This window comes from Notolepis coatsorum, assembly GCF_963971535.1.
Source record: "Notolepis coatsorum genome assembly, chromosome: 14".
NCBI classification, from domain to species: Eukaryota; Metazoa; Chordata; class Actinopteri; order Aulopiformes; family Paralepididae; genus Notolepis; species Notolepis coatsorum.
In genome coordinates this window covers 78,777,295-78,791,020 of record NC_140178.1, presented here as the reverse complement: position 1 = coordinate 78,791,020, position 13,726 = coordinate 78,777,295, and the positions used below count along the sequence as shown (strand labels likewise).

General features: G+C 42.6%; 1 protein-coding gene across 3 annotated transcripts in view; it reads right to left on the bottom strand.

Annotated features, from left to right (window-relative positions):
• Positions 1 to 830: 830 nt before the first annotated feature.
• The window catches only part of LOC311240301 (transportin-2), a 56,210-nt gene continuing 43,314 nt past the window's right edge, over positions 831 to 13,726 (bottom strand). For all 3 annotated transcript variants that reach the window (XM_084328863.1, XM_084328865.1, XM_084328864.1), the window contains 5 exons: positions 13,563 to 13,638; positions 6,432 to 6,531; positions 4,698 to 4,772; positions 3,772 to 3,921; positions 831 to 1,003 (listed from right to left, as the gene is read on the bottom strand). In XM_084328863.1, the coding sequence (XP_084184989.1) occupies positions 3,814 to 3,921; positions 4,698 to 4,772; positions 6,432 to 6,531; positions 13,563 to 13,638 (359 nt within the window). In that variant the 3' untranslated portion in view covers positions 831 to 1,003; positions 3,772 to 3,813. The remainder of the gene's footprint in view (positions 1,004 to 3,771; positions 3,922 to 4,697; positions 4,773 to 6,431; positions 6,532 to 13,562; positions 13,639 to 13,726) is intronic.

The window sequence follows — 13,726 nt, the reverse complement described above, 5'->3', positions numbered from 1 at the left end:
ACGTAGGGAACAGAATTCATATTTTTTCTTCTCTCCTCACACAAGGGAGAGGGGGAGAGGGAGGGGGGGGGGGGGGGGGGGGGGAAATGAAATAAATGGACAACACAAAGCAACCAAGGGAAGAGGAAGGTAAATTAAAATTCTGCTAAATGGACACGAAAAAAGGGGGAAACCATTGAGTATATAAGAGTATTATGACCCATGTGTATGTGCTGTCTGAATAGTTTGTCATTTTTAGTCAAAAAGGTGCAAATTACTCTTTACATCTCACCGCGTTATTACATAGTAAAAGCATCTCATGCTTTGTGTTTTAAGGTTTACCCTCATCTAGCCTCGAGGTGGCTAGTAAGATTAGCGCTACATCCGTCCCACCCACAGTCTTACAGGTTAGCAATTCATTTCCTATTGTATATGGATGAGTGTGCCTGTGCATAGGACCCCCCTTGCTCAAGGCAGCTACCTGGTCGTCTAAAAACACATGTCTATACACGTGTGCCAGTCTACGTATTATGTGCGTCGTGGTCATTTTAAACTGTGGCTCCCTAGGCTGGTTCGGATCATTCCTTTATATATTTAAATATATATAAACCTATCTCCCTGTCCCCCACCCCCCCAGCCTTCGTCTATCTTAATATAATTATCAAAAACAGGGGCATTGGAGGGGGTTGAAGCCAGCCTTCTACCCATTGCCACCCACCCTCCCCTTTCAAGGATCCCTGCGGTGTCGTTGGCGAAAGTCTTTATCGAGTGTCGGATTTAGCTAGGCGTTTGATCCAAGAGGTATGCATATATCCCTAGTTTACCCACCCACCCACCCACCCACCCTCAGAGACACAGGGCACAGAGGTAAAGGGGGCGGGCCGTCGGCAGAGTGGAGGCGTCAGGCCAGTCGTGTCCCTCCCTCTTCTTTTTCTTCTCCTCTCGCAGTCTCTCTCCCCGCAGTCAGGGCAGTGCAATTACACAGATGGATGAGTTCCCCCAGTAACCCTCCCCATAGATTAACCTGGAGGAAGAGCGAAAACAAAGAAATCACATTATATGGCCTGCTGGGAAATGCAACGATTGTGAAATCTTTATGGAGCATCATTTGATGGCACTACATTCACAAGGATATAAATTATTTTAAGGAAAACTGAACAATTTAAACAGTAATTCAAATTGTTGTACATCAGGGTTGAGTGATGATGGTTCAGTGATGAGATTTACTTTAGGTTCGTGTTAACGTTAGATAATGTACAAAATAAACGTTTTCCGCTGCTATAAACGTCGCACTTTTATTTTGAAAACCCCAGAAAGGAAGTCATTATATTTGCTTTACACATCCCGTTCTGCGTTAGCTCCAGTTAGCTCCGAGCGTCCAGTAGTTAGTAGTATATTATCAATACCAGCCATTGGATTACTGTTTTCTAAATTGGGGAGGCTTTTAATCGTCAAGGTAAGAGGATTTTAAGTCATGGTATCCATAAACTTCAATCGGTTCAGATCCTTTGAAGGAATGAGAATATCAACAAACCTGTAGGGAACGTCAGGGTACTGTCCTGCCTCACTTCCAGTGATGAAGCTAAGCTATGCTAACGGAGCGTCTGTTCCCAAAGCTAAATGCATGCACAGAGACAAAAAAGGTATGCATCTTCTTGTCTAACTCCAGGGAAGATGTTAAATAAGCTAATTTCCCAAAATGTTGGAGTTATCCTTTAAGAACCTCAATATATCGATGGCAGATTACAAATATTTCCTAATTTTAACCACTTATATTCGTGTTTGTTTGATAGTAAGTCCGTTTTTATGGGGGGGAAAAGCAGAAAGGGGCATATTTATCATATCTCTATATGCTAATTTCCCAAAATGTTAGTTATCCTTTAATCTCTTAAGCCCTAGCCATATTTTCAGAAAATTCGCCTAAAAATACATATCTAAGTAAATGGAAGATTGCTCTACTTGTACAAGGTTTGACTGAATAACCATGCTAACATTGACCAGACGTAAAAAAAAAAATAGCCACACTGAGCTCATTCAGCACCTTCTTGAGATCATGTGTACAAAAAAAATCTAAGCAAATTAATAAAGGGCAGATGATTTGCAAGGGTTTTTGTAGATACAGTACAGAATTTTGCCATCCGGACAAATGCAATTTGAAATATGAATATAGAATATCAGGCCTATAAATGACCTTATGGCCAAGTCACATCTATGGCTCGGGCCAAATATTCTTTCCAATGGCAGAGTTCAATCTGGATTTAGTACCACCAGGTGCCCCTGACAGGGCAGCAAAAACCATGAATGGAATCTACTGTAAGTACAGTAACTTTATTATAATGTAAATTGGTCCGCCATTTTTATCAGATTGAAACACGTTTTTTTGCTAGACGTTCACAGAAAGGTAGAGAAACTAACTGTTCTATTTTACGGCAATAACGTTCAGGTCTGTTCCACCCGTGAGATATGAGCCCAAAAAGAATGAGGAAAAAAAAGCTTCATGCTAGAAGTCCGATGAGATCGACAGGGGCTGGCGTGAGCTGGGAAGTGTATTTATTTTATTTTATTATTATTATTTTTTGGAAAGCCCTGGTTTTCTATAAACTCATATTTCACTAGTAACACTTCAAATCATTAAAAAGACGTAGTGCTGAACATACACACTTTGACTGCCGTTTTGACAGGGTTAGGGCTTGTGTCCACCAGGGACCTTTTATGAGTTGTCAGCTCCTTTCTGTCATTCATTTCTATGCTGGAGACGCGACAGGCGCGCTCCTCTTCCCAGCGCTGCGCCTCGCGTTTTATGAGCTCTCGGCGGCAGCGTTTTTGGTCGGAGCGCTCCCAGCTCATAAAAGTTGAAACTACCGTACTTTTCGGACTATAAGCCGCGGCTTTTTCCCCCATTTTTCGACCCTGCGGCTTATATAACGGTGCGGCTTATATGTGAATCGACGTGACCAAACCCGAAAATGTAAAAATCTAAATATTGCTTTTTTGACTGCATTGAAATGTTATTTATCTGTTCCCTTATTTGCTAAACTTAATACAACTTGTAAATGAGTTAATTCTTGATATTTGTCCGACAGTATTGTGTCCCAATGCTAATTACATATGGTAATTAAACATTAAAACACCTGCGGCTTATAGTCCAGTGCGGCTTATATATGTACACATCATTCAATTTAGCTGCTGCGGCTTATAGTCAGGTGCGGCTTATAGTGCGAAAAGTACGGTAGTTCAACTTTTGGAATGGAGCGCGCTCATCAATGTAACTCATCGAGGAAGGGGCGGAGCCGCGGCTGGCGTGAGGCTCAGAAAAACGCTCAGTTTTTTTTATTTTATTTTTTTCAAAGCAGTCCGCCTTGAAAAAAAGGCTTTTAGTGGACACATAGCCATAGGGTCTATACTCTTGGCTACATTTGATAAAGAAAAGCAACATTAATTAATACGTTCTGTATCGATCAATTTATGGCGTGATATCAATCTCTTACAGGTACCGGACCACTCTGGCTTAATGAAAATAGTTAATATATAGCAATTTGTTTTTTGTTGCAATATAATGCAAATCTTCATGCACATTCTGCACAAGGTGCTCCAAGATAACATGGCGTGTCACATTGAGGCCATTGATTGTAATGTTCCAAAAGTCTCAACTTTCACCAAGACCCAGCGCTGCAGTCGACCACACATCTCAGTCTTTAAACATCATCCACATTGAATTCAGGTTTCGAATGTCTGATTAGATCATCACAGTGTGTGGGAGGACGGCGCAGGCAAACTGAATGAATGCTTTACCTAACAGGCCTGTGTCCCGTGTGGAACCAGAGGCAGGGCGGGCTAGACGCCGTAGCAGGCCGACAGGCGCTCCTTCAGCAGAGGGGGGAACTGCTCAGAGAACTGCTGCCAGTTCTCCTCCCCTACCTGGTCCTTGAAGCCATGTAGGATCTGGAGACACACAAGACATACAGATACACACCCATCAGAACGGTCACGATGGAGAGAAGAGATCTGCACATCCATACTCAACACAATGACTGTCATGAGGCACTTGATGGGACTTCTTAAGGAAGGGGTGATTTCTGTGTGGCTCCTTGGACAGAGATGACGTTGGCAGTGAGTGCACAAACACTAATTGCATCAAAGGTTAGATTCCAACTGGGGCCACATGTACCAACAATGTACACATTCAAAGTGAGGCACTTTGGATGAAGGGATATGGCATGTTATGAAAAAGGTATAACCAGCGTTATATACCAAACATATGCAAGGTGCTCTGGCAACAAGCATTTTCTGCGATTGATAACATGGCCAGTGACATTGATCAATTGTAATGATCTAAAAGTCTCAACTTTCAAGATCCAGCGCTGCCGCTTAACACATCTCAGACGCTAAACATTATCCACATTGAATTCAGGTTTCGAATGTCTGATTAGAATAGATCATCACAGTGTGTGGGAGGACAGCGCAGACCTTTAAAACTCTAGTTTGGGGGATTTGGGAGAGTTGTTCATGTTCACGAACATTATTAGACCAGTCCATAAGAATATCATGTATGAATTCCTAAATTAAACATAATTTCCCTTTAATTCCTCTATATACAGGGTCAGCTTGGGAACCTGACTGATAAATGTCTTCATTGTTCTCATTGTTCTCACCTTTTTACGGAGTCAAAAGTCAGACTGATTCATAGGATAATTAATACAATGGAAGGTTCTTCTTACCTTATAAAACATGTCTCTTAGGTCATCCTTGGGATTGACCCAGGAAGCCACAGCATCGCAGAAGAAGATAAAGTCCTGGAGACACGCACAATAAAACACTCACTCAGTCATTTGCTTCATCCTCCTAATACTGGATGACCGTGAAAGCTTGGGCCCTCTGCTTCTCGCCACATCACATCCACACGATTTGTTCAGGTTTCAAGTATCATCATAGGTATGAATGGAGGGGGGAACATTTTATTGGCTCATGAACATCTATAATATTATAAATCGAATATACTGGTATGGAATATCATAAAGATACTCTGCTAAACTAGGATAATGGAGAATTTCAACTATTACACAAGCCACATGGAAAACATAGGGCTGGGCGATTACTGATCTAGGACGATTTTGAAAAATTAGATTCACCTTTTATTTCACAAAAAGTGATGTTTGGTGAAAGTTAGATTTGCACTTTATTAATCCCAATAGGGCAATTCCTTCTTGTTTGATGATCAAGAGGCACGTTTTATGTTTTAAGTGAAGTTTGGTGAAAAAGCAATTATTGCACTATTAATCCCAATAGGGACATTCAGCTGTTTGATCAAGAGTAACCTTTAATATATATAAATGTAAGTGAAGATTGGTGAAAGTTAGGTTTGCACTTCAATCCCAATAGGGAAATTCATCTTGGTTTGATAATTTTTTTTTGTCAAATAAAAACAAAGGTTATTTAACACTTTGATTGCCCAACCCGAGTGTTCTCGGGTTTACCCCCCGCGGGTAGTTTTTTTTTAGCAATCTGAATTCAACAGAGTCTACCGTTGGTAAATCAGCCACCCCAGGCGCTCAGATGTGAAAAAAGCGCCCCCCATCGTCTCCCAGATGGTAATTCACCCTTTTGGATTGGACTCAATGAAAAGGCATGAGAAAAAAAAACCCGACTCCACATTTTACCGTACTTCTCACGCATGTGACCGGAGTCCATCAGCTTCATTCTGGACCCTCAGAGCAGCGGGGATTATGTGTTTTACAGTATATACGCGGTGCATCAATACAAGGATCGATTTTCGGAATGGCGATCTGGAATTGGAATAATCCATTTGGATACCATCTGATCTCAGGTAAGGAATCTATTTTACCAGTATTAGGATAATCAGACCTTTTTTCACGGCGATATAAGCTTTCCCCCTATAATGTGATATGGCTGTTTGACTGTAAAAGCGATCAGGAACTGAGAGAATCGATTTTCAGCACGCGGCACCAGCGTGCACACGTACACATATACTATCGATAATCTAGCGTTTATTTGAAAACGATTCATAAATAGGCCAAAAAATTACAACGTTCTAGAATATTCCAGTACAGGGTGATTATCATGGAATCTCTTCTTTTTTCCGTGAAAACGAGGGCTTTTCAAAATGATATAAAACGGAAAAAAACGATCCGGTTCGACAATGTTGACTGGAAATGGGTCATTGATAATGCGACGGGCAGATTAGACACAGCCATAATTTAAAACATAGATTAGGCGATATTAACGTTAACATTGAAGTGGTGCTGGGCATTCAAGGGGGTAAAAAGGAAAACACGGCCGGCTCTGAAAGTGTTAAGAGAAAAAAAACGATTAAAATCTGAAATCTGATTTTAAAAAGAAAAAGAAAAAGAGATTTTATTTTTAGGCCATACCAGCCCTACTATAACATAATAGAAACCTAAAATAAAGTTCCTTTGTTGAATAAAACCCCTCACCTGCACCACTCCCCCAGGGTTGACTCCGATCATCATGCAAATTCCACGGAATGCAGAGTCCTTCTCCTCATTATCTCGTATATTCCTCAACGACGTACACCTGGGGAGAGAAGGGGTTATAGCACATCAAGCAAAGTTCACACAAGCCACACCGATCAATCAAAGTTCACACAAGCCACACCGATGCCCTTGTTGCCAAAAGCAGTAATCCCACCAATCCCACCAATCCCATCCATGTGCTATACTCTTGACATAATTCACGCGATCTGCGAACGATAATGGGGCCATGGACAGGGAATACAGTACATCTGTGCAATAGATGAGAAGCATTGACAAGGAGAAGCATCACCAGTATTTTCAAATGGCGGCCTCAAAGTTCCATGAACTGGTGGGTTGCATTGCCCTTCATATAGAGTAGAGCTGCCGCGGTATTGCTATTTTCCTTACCGCACAAATCTGTGTAATATTTCATACCGCCGCAATATAACCGTTTTTTAGTAGTCTACTCTTTATAGCATATAGCCTGCCTCTAGTCTAAATGTCTATCTTTAGAGGATGACTTTGCAGCATGAATATTGTTTGGGATTCGGCAAGCACGCATTTGTTATTGAAAGTGAAACACGGTCTCCCCTCTGGTCGTGCACAGTTCACTCTGTGTCGCGGGCAGGGGTGGTAGGCTGGTAGCGACGGGTGGTTACCCCCCCCGACCCTTTCTTCTTCTTCTTATTATAAAGTTACTACTTGATTAACAAAGGCATTCGTTTTGTGGCATTAACGTTATATAGTTACACATTCAATAACATCAGCGTATTTACCAGACCATAGCAAGGCAAGCATTACTCAATTCATATCTCCGTTCCAGACCATAGCAAGGGAAGCATTACTCAATTCATATCTCCGTTCCTTCCTTTGCTCAGAGCGTGTTGAATTGTGCACATTCTGCGGTCTGTTAATAAAGTTTTCAATCAGACAAGTGTATAGAACGAAGGGCTTTTATTATAACATTCGTTGCAGTAAAATCATTATGCCTCGTTTAGTACTCCTGTGGACTGGAGCTCTGGTAGTCCACTCCGGCGGGGAGCTAATTGTTATTAGCCTTGTTGTGATCAATGGCTAACATCCATGAAGTAAAAACCGAATAGGCGCTTGCCGATTGGTGGTAACAGCAGAGGCGGGTGCAAGCGGTGTGACGTAATTGGCAGATTCGACTGTCAATCAAAATGTTTCCCTTGCATTGGTTTGGTTGAGAGTATTATTATAAAAAACAGCGTTGATGCGGTATTCAGTTAAACGCTGCGGTGGGCGTGACGTAACAGCGATACCGCGGTAACCTCGGCAGCTCTAATATAGAGCACAAAAAAGTGCTCCTGTGGATGTAGCTGAAAGGCCGTCTGTGACTTGCGCTTTTTAACTTCATAATCTCTGTAGCAAAGTATAGCGGCAAGATTGGGCTGTAGCACCATGTCACAGATTATTCCTGAGGTGTGCCTCAGGACCAGTGATGGGAATAACGGCGCTATAAGTAACGGCGTTACTAACAGCGTTAGTTTTTTCAGTAACGAGTAATCTGACGGATTACTCTTCTAATCTTAATAACGCTGTTACCATTACTGCAAAAAAAAATGCGGCATGTTACTATGAATGAACCCGTTTCATTCATCAGACAGATCTCTGCGCTGAGAGGCAATATGTTCTTCCTTGTTTAGTGGGCAGTGCGCGAGACAAGCATACATGCTGACGATTGGCTGAGGTTGAGTAAAATGTCATGGTAAGCCAATCAGAGGTAGAGGTGGGCGGGTGCCTCCAGAGTCTGACACAGCCACAACAAGAGCGACTCAGTCAGCGTGAGACCGCGGGTCCGTGTAGTGTACGTTTTGAGCCCAAATAATCCAAAACGAATCCAACGAACACCACGAGCGACTCAGTCAGCGTGAGACCGCGCGTCCATGAGCGTCTTGTTTACTCTTGTTGTGTTGCTTGCAGCACAGGGCACTGGCTGCAGTAGTGGCTCTACTGCTGACAGCCTTAACAGTGCTGCACTTCCTGGTTTAATAGCACAGTCTGGTGCGCAGAGATATATATATATATCTGTATGTCATGCATGTCTTAAAAGTCATGATTAGATTAGTTTAGATGATTTGATTAGATTCTTATCTGTATGTTGTGTGCATCTCCATCACTGAGGCCGATGCAAATCTCGATACGGTGCCAACGATACGATACATTAACGATACATTTGAAGAGCGCGCAAGAGCGAGAGAGCGCGCACGTGTGAGCGTTCTGATTCTCCGTAGCTGAGCAGGATTGCATTTTGTCAACACACAGTTGGAACCTGGCGGAAGCGATATAAGGAAACGAATTGCCAATAAATGTGAAGTTATCTTTGAACCTGTTGTCAAGCGTCTTCAATATACCCCCCCCTCCTCACTAATGGAACTGGTGTTGCAGAGTCACGTTAGTTACACTGCAGTTTAGCGTTAGCTGAACGGCTAACTGGCTAACTGGTTTTGACCGATGCAAAGACGCTACAACAAGATACAACGCGAGTTCAGCCTGAATTGTAGCCGATGCAGACTTATTCCACCGGTGCACAAAACCGATCGAAAAACATGATCCAATTCTTAGCGGAGTTCTCACTCGCTGACTTCTGTCTCAAGCACACAGACCTGCAGCGCACTGCTCCTCCTCCTCCTGCCCCTCCCAAACCCGTGTAAACAGAGGCTATTGCCTCGGGCAGTCTGCTGACTGCTCTAGTCTAGTGGGACCTCCGTGAGCTACCGTTACAAAATGACCCAGTCAACTATTCACTTTTAGTTTAATACATGAGGCATTGTCTAACGTTATCTAGCCGGCTAGCTACTGATATCAACAAATGCTCCAGCAATAGTCTAGTAGTGCATGATACCTCCGTTGGCTAGGTAGCTCACGTTAGCTCACTACGAAATGTCCCAGTAAACTAAATAGTTCACTGAGGCGGTGTCTTAACGTTATCTAGCCGGCTAGCAGTAGCTACAGATAGCTCCTGATATCAATGTCTTATAACATTGATTCGATGCGTATTCGAGCCCCTGGCTTCCATCGCATGAGGGCATGCTGAATGTGATTTGACCAAAGCAGAGTATAGGGTCCAGCTGCAGCGCCGGAGAATCCTTGCTGGAGCTGGAGACTACTCGAGTATACACAGACAGTGGAGCTGTTTGCAGATAGCGAGCATTTTGACTTGTTGCGTGGTGGCGATGTCTCGCAGATAATACAACTACAAGTATGATTATATAATATATATATTTTATAAAAATAAAAAGATTTGGCTGGTAAGAAATATGCTTGGCGGGTAGATTTTTTCCCATCTACCCGACACTGGCCGGTGAGTCAAAAAGTTAATTTCGTGCCCTGTGTGTGTCATAAATGTCATGAATTGAAAATGGGGGACCCTGATGTAAATAAGACGAAAGTCTTAGGTCTGCATCCCCTTAACAAGTGTGTATTGAGCCGTACTGTATTGTACCCATTCTGCAATATGTTAATTAAAATGTTCAATCAATCAGTATATATTTGTTATTTATTTTTGGTATAGTGCTTAACAAGCATAATTTAATGTTGCCCAGTTGTGGCCTGTACATATCAAAAGTTCCAAAACATTTATTGTGTTTGTATTTGTATGATCCACTATATAAACAGTAATAATAATATCTACATACATGGCATTGATTGGAGGCTAGTCTCACTTTGTCCCACAGCAACATTTAGATTTGTTTAAGTTGTTTATGTAAAAAATTAATAATAATCTTGAAAGTAACACAATAGTTACTTTCTGAAGTAACTAGTTACTTTTTCTAATTTGTAACCGAGTAAGTAATTTAGTTACTTTTTGGAAGAAGTAACTAGTAACTGTAACTAGTTACTTTTTAAAAGTAACTTAGGCGGTCAGGTGGCGTAGCGGAGATTGTGCTCGTCACCAATGCAAGAGGCTGCGGTCTCGACTCCCGGAGAGTCAGCATTGCCTTGGCTCGGGCTGATCGCTATACTAACTCGACCTTCCACACGTTACTCTCCCGGTGACAATCTGCGCGGCCAGGCTGGCTGCCGGCTAGCTGCACATGCGTCGGAGGAAAGCATGCGACAGTCTCCGGCCTCTCAGACCAACAGTAGGGGAAAGTGCGCAACAACCAGGAAGGGGGTTGGGAATTGGCATAACGACTAACAGTGGGATGGGAGAAAAATCGGAAAAAGGAGAAAAAGCCCAACACTGCTCAGGACTATGGAGCAGCATGCAGCCGGAGTGTATAGTCTTCCCACATAGCACAAGATGTCTGGATGCTTTGGAACTTTCCACTGCGTTTGGGTGCATCTTTACAGTGATGATTACTCGACTGGGTTGAATTCCTTGTTGCAGCCGTCATGAGGTCAGTGGCTGGCGGTTCAGTGCCTGCTGTGCGTTTTCTTCTGTAATGTTAAATTGCAGTATGCCACACCATTGTGCATCACTCTGACAGTCGATAGGATTTTGTGAGTCTACCTAACGTGTGTGTGTGTTTAATAAGAACTGGGCACCACAAAATGTGAGTTTCATTTTCATCGCCAATGTTAGCAGATTTTCCTTTTCACAACTCTCCTCCAAAATTCATGCCAAAATGCATTTACATCCTCCCTGATCCTATTTTTAAATCAGCCCGGGGACAGGAGGTCCCCTTAAGCTGGAGCCCTGCAGCCGTACTGCAGCCACACTGCCAAGCACCGATGTCATCGACCCACATGCCTTTGTGGGAGATGCTGTTTTCCCACTGCACTCAAACAGGGTATCTGCAGGTTTAGCCCAGTCAGATTTAAGGCTTTAAGACTTTTTAATGCCACTCAGAATTAAATTTAATACCAATTTCACAATAACAAAATGGCAAAAATCATACAACGACACCAATTAGTTTAAGTTTAGGGACACGTTGGTCCAAAGATGTCTATTAAAAAATAACTTGGAAACTTAAAAATCTTGAACTTAAAGGAGTAACTGGATTGGATGAATTTCAACAAAGGGGTGACCAAACATAAATAGCAAATATAGCTATACAAAATATACCAGGGGCCAAGCAGCAAGTGCAACAGCCACATTTCCGTCAGAACACATACTACCATAGGACTGATACCTGTAAGAACACATGATTATCACCAATGGGACTGATACCTGTCAGAACACATAACTATTACCACCCTCCCCAGGGTATCAAAAAAGTCAACCAACAAACTAGATTCTTGTGCCGGATCTCCTCTCTGGTAAACAAGAATACCCTGAAGACTAACAGGAGCACTCATTCAAGGGTACTACGACTATGCTTGCACCTCATGGTACCAAAGCACCTCAAAGGCCCTAAAAACAAGATTACAAACATCACAAAACAAACTGGTCAGACTACTGCTTAACCTCACTCCTAAAACCCACTTTACCCCTGCCCACATTCAAAACCGCTCTTAAAGAGCACCTACGGGAGGCTGCAATTAGAAACTGGGCACCGTAAATGTCCAACGCGCGCCCCCCCCCCCCCCCCCCCCCCAATGTACAGTCTCCTCCCCATCATATGTATATATTTTCTGTTAGGATCTCTGGGTAACAGTACTGTATATTTGCATATGTCACAAATGTAACAGTACAGTTACATTGAATTGAAAATGGGGGACCCTGATGTAAACAAGACGAAAGTCTCTCTGGTCTGCATCCCCTTAACAATTGTGTGTATTGATCTGTTATCTGTTAATAAAGTTTTTCATTTATTCATCCAGTCGTTTTGTTTTTGTGGTTTGGTTGAATGAATGAAAACTTTGTTTAACAGATTGCAGAATGGGTACAATACAGTACGGCTCAATACACACAATTGTTAAGATGATGCAGACCAGAGAAAGACTTTAGTCTTGTTTACATCAGGGTCCCCCATTTTCAATTCATAGTGACATTTATGACACTCAACATACATGACATTTATGGCATAGGGACATACAGGTATATAGTACTGTTACATTTGTGACATATAAGATATGCAAATATACAGTACTGTTACCCATAGATCCTAACATACATATGATGGGAGGATACTGTACATTAGGAGGGGGTGGGTGGGAGGAAAAAATACATAGTGGGTGACTCTCATCGAACATAAACACAAACGTGTCCTTGTTTACATCCGTGAATAGATTATTTTCAAGTTAAGACCTCAGCTTCAAGTGTTGGCGTGGAGCCGCATGTTATCCAGACTTCTGTTGGTGCAGATGTTATAGTCCTACCCGAGATGGCGGGGCCGAAAAGAAATTCGAAATAGTAGTTTGCAGGCGCCGTTTTTGCAGAGGTACGCTTAGCGCTGCTCAGCATGTGCGACTCGACTGCTCTTTTTTTGTTGTTGCAGCAGGCCTCGTAATGGTCTTTGACTGGGACCAACCATGGCGCAAACAGTGGATTGTCGAGCCAGTTCTCGTTGAATTGGCACTTTCCCATATTAACGAGTGCAAATGTTAAACTAAACGTAACGTTATCGCTTCCGCTTCGCCTTGCTAACGTTAGCTAGACTCTACTGAAATTGTTCCCGGCCAACATAAGGACCCGTGTTGGTTCCGCCCCATTCCGGTCTGCGTGATGCTACAACGCGGTCAATAAAAACTCCCGACTTTATCTCCCGTTAACCGTACTTCCCCAGATTTCATAATAAAACATGACATGGCATTTTATCTTTCCTTTCTATGGCATTTTTAAGACCTCTGAAAATGGATTTAAGACATTTTAAGACAAACTAAGGCCTTAATTATTGATAACCAATTTAAGACTTTAAGACTTTTTAAGGATCCGCGGACACCCTGTCAAATCGGACACGTCCAAACTCTGGTAATTATTCTAGTCTGCAGCCGGTGTTTGTCGTCTGGCAACATTTACGCCACGTGGACCAAAGCGGACTCTCACGGACGTGGAAAATATGTATAAGACATCACACACAGAGCTGGTAAAGGGGTCCATGGAGTCTGGATCAGATAACAATATGGAACAAAATGTATCATTGTGAGTCAATGAGCTGGGTGTCTCATCATATCCAGACAATGGGTGGGTTGGATGGGGAGCAGGATGGATACAGATTTGTAAACATACACAACGTGACTCACCATGGTCTGATGAACTGCTGAAGCTGTGGTGCAACCTCCTGAGGACAGACGTAACCCAGCCTGCCGATCGTAATGGCTGCACAGAGAAAGATATGGGCTCACATCAGTGGAATACCATACAATAGGTTGGTGCAAAATATGGGGGGAGGGGGGATTATTCTCCC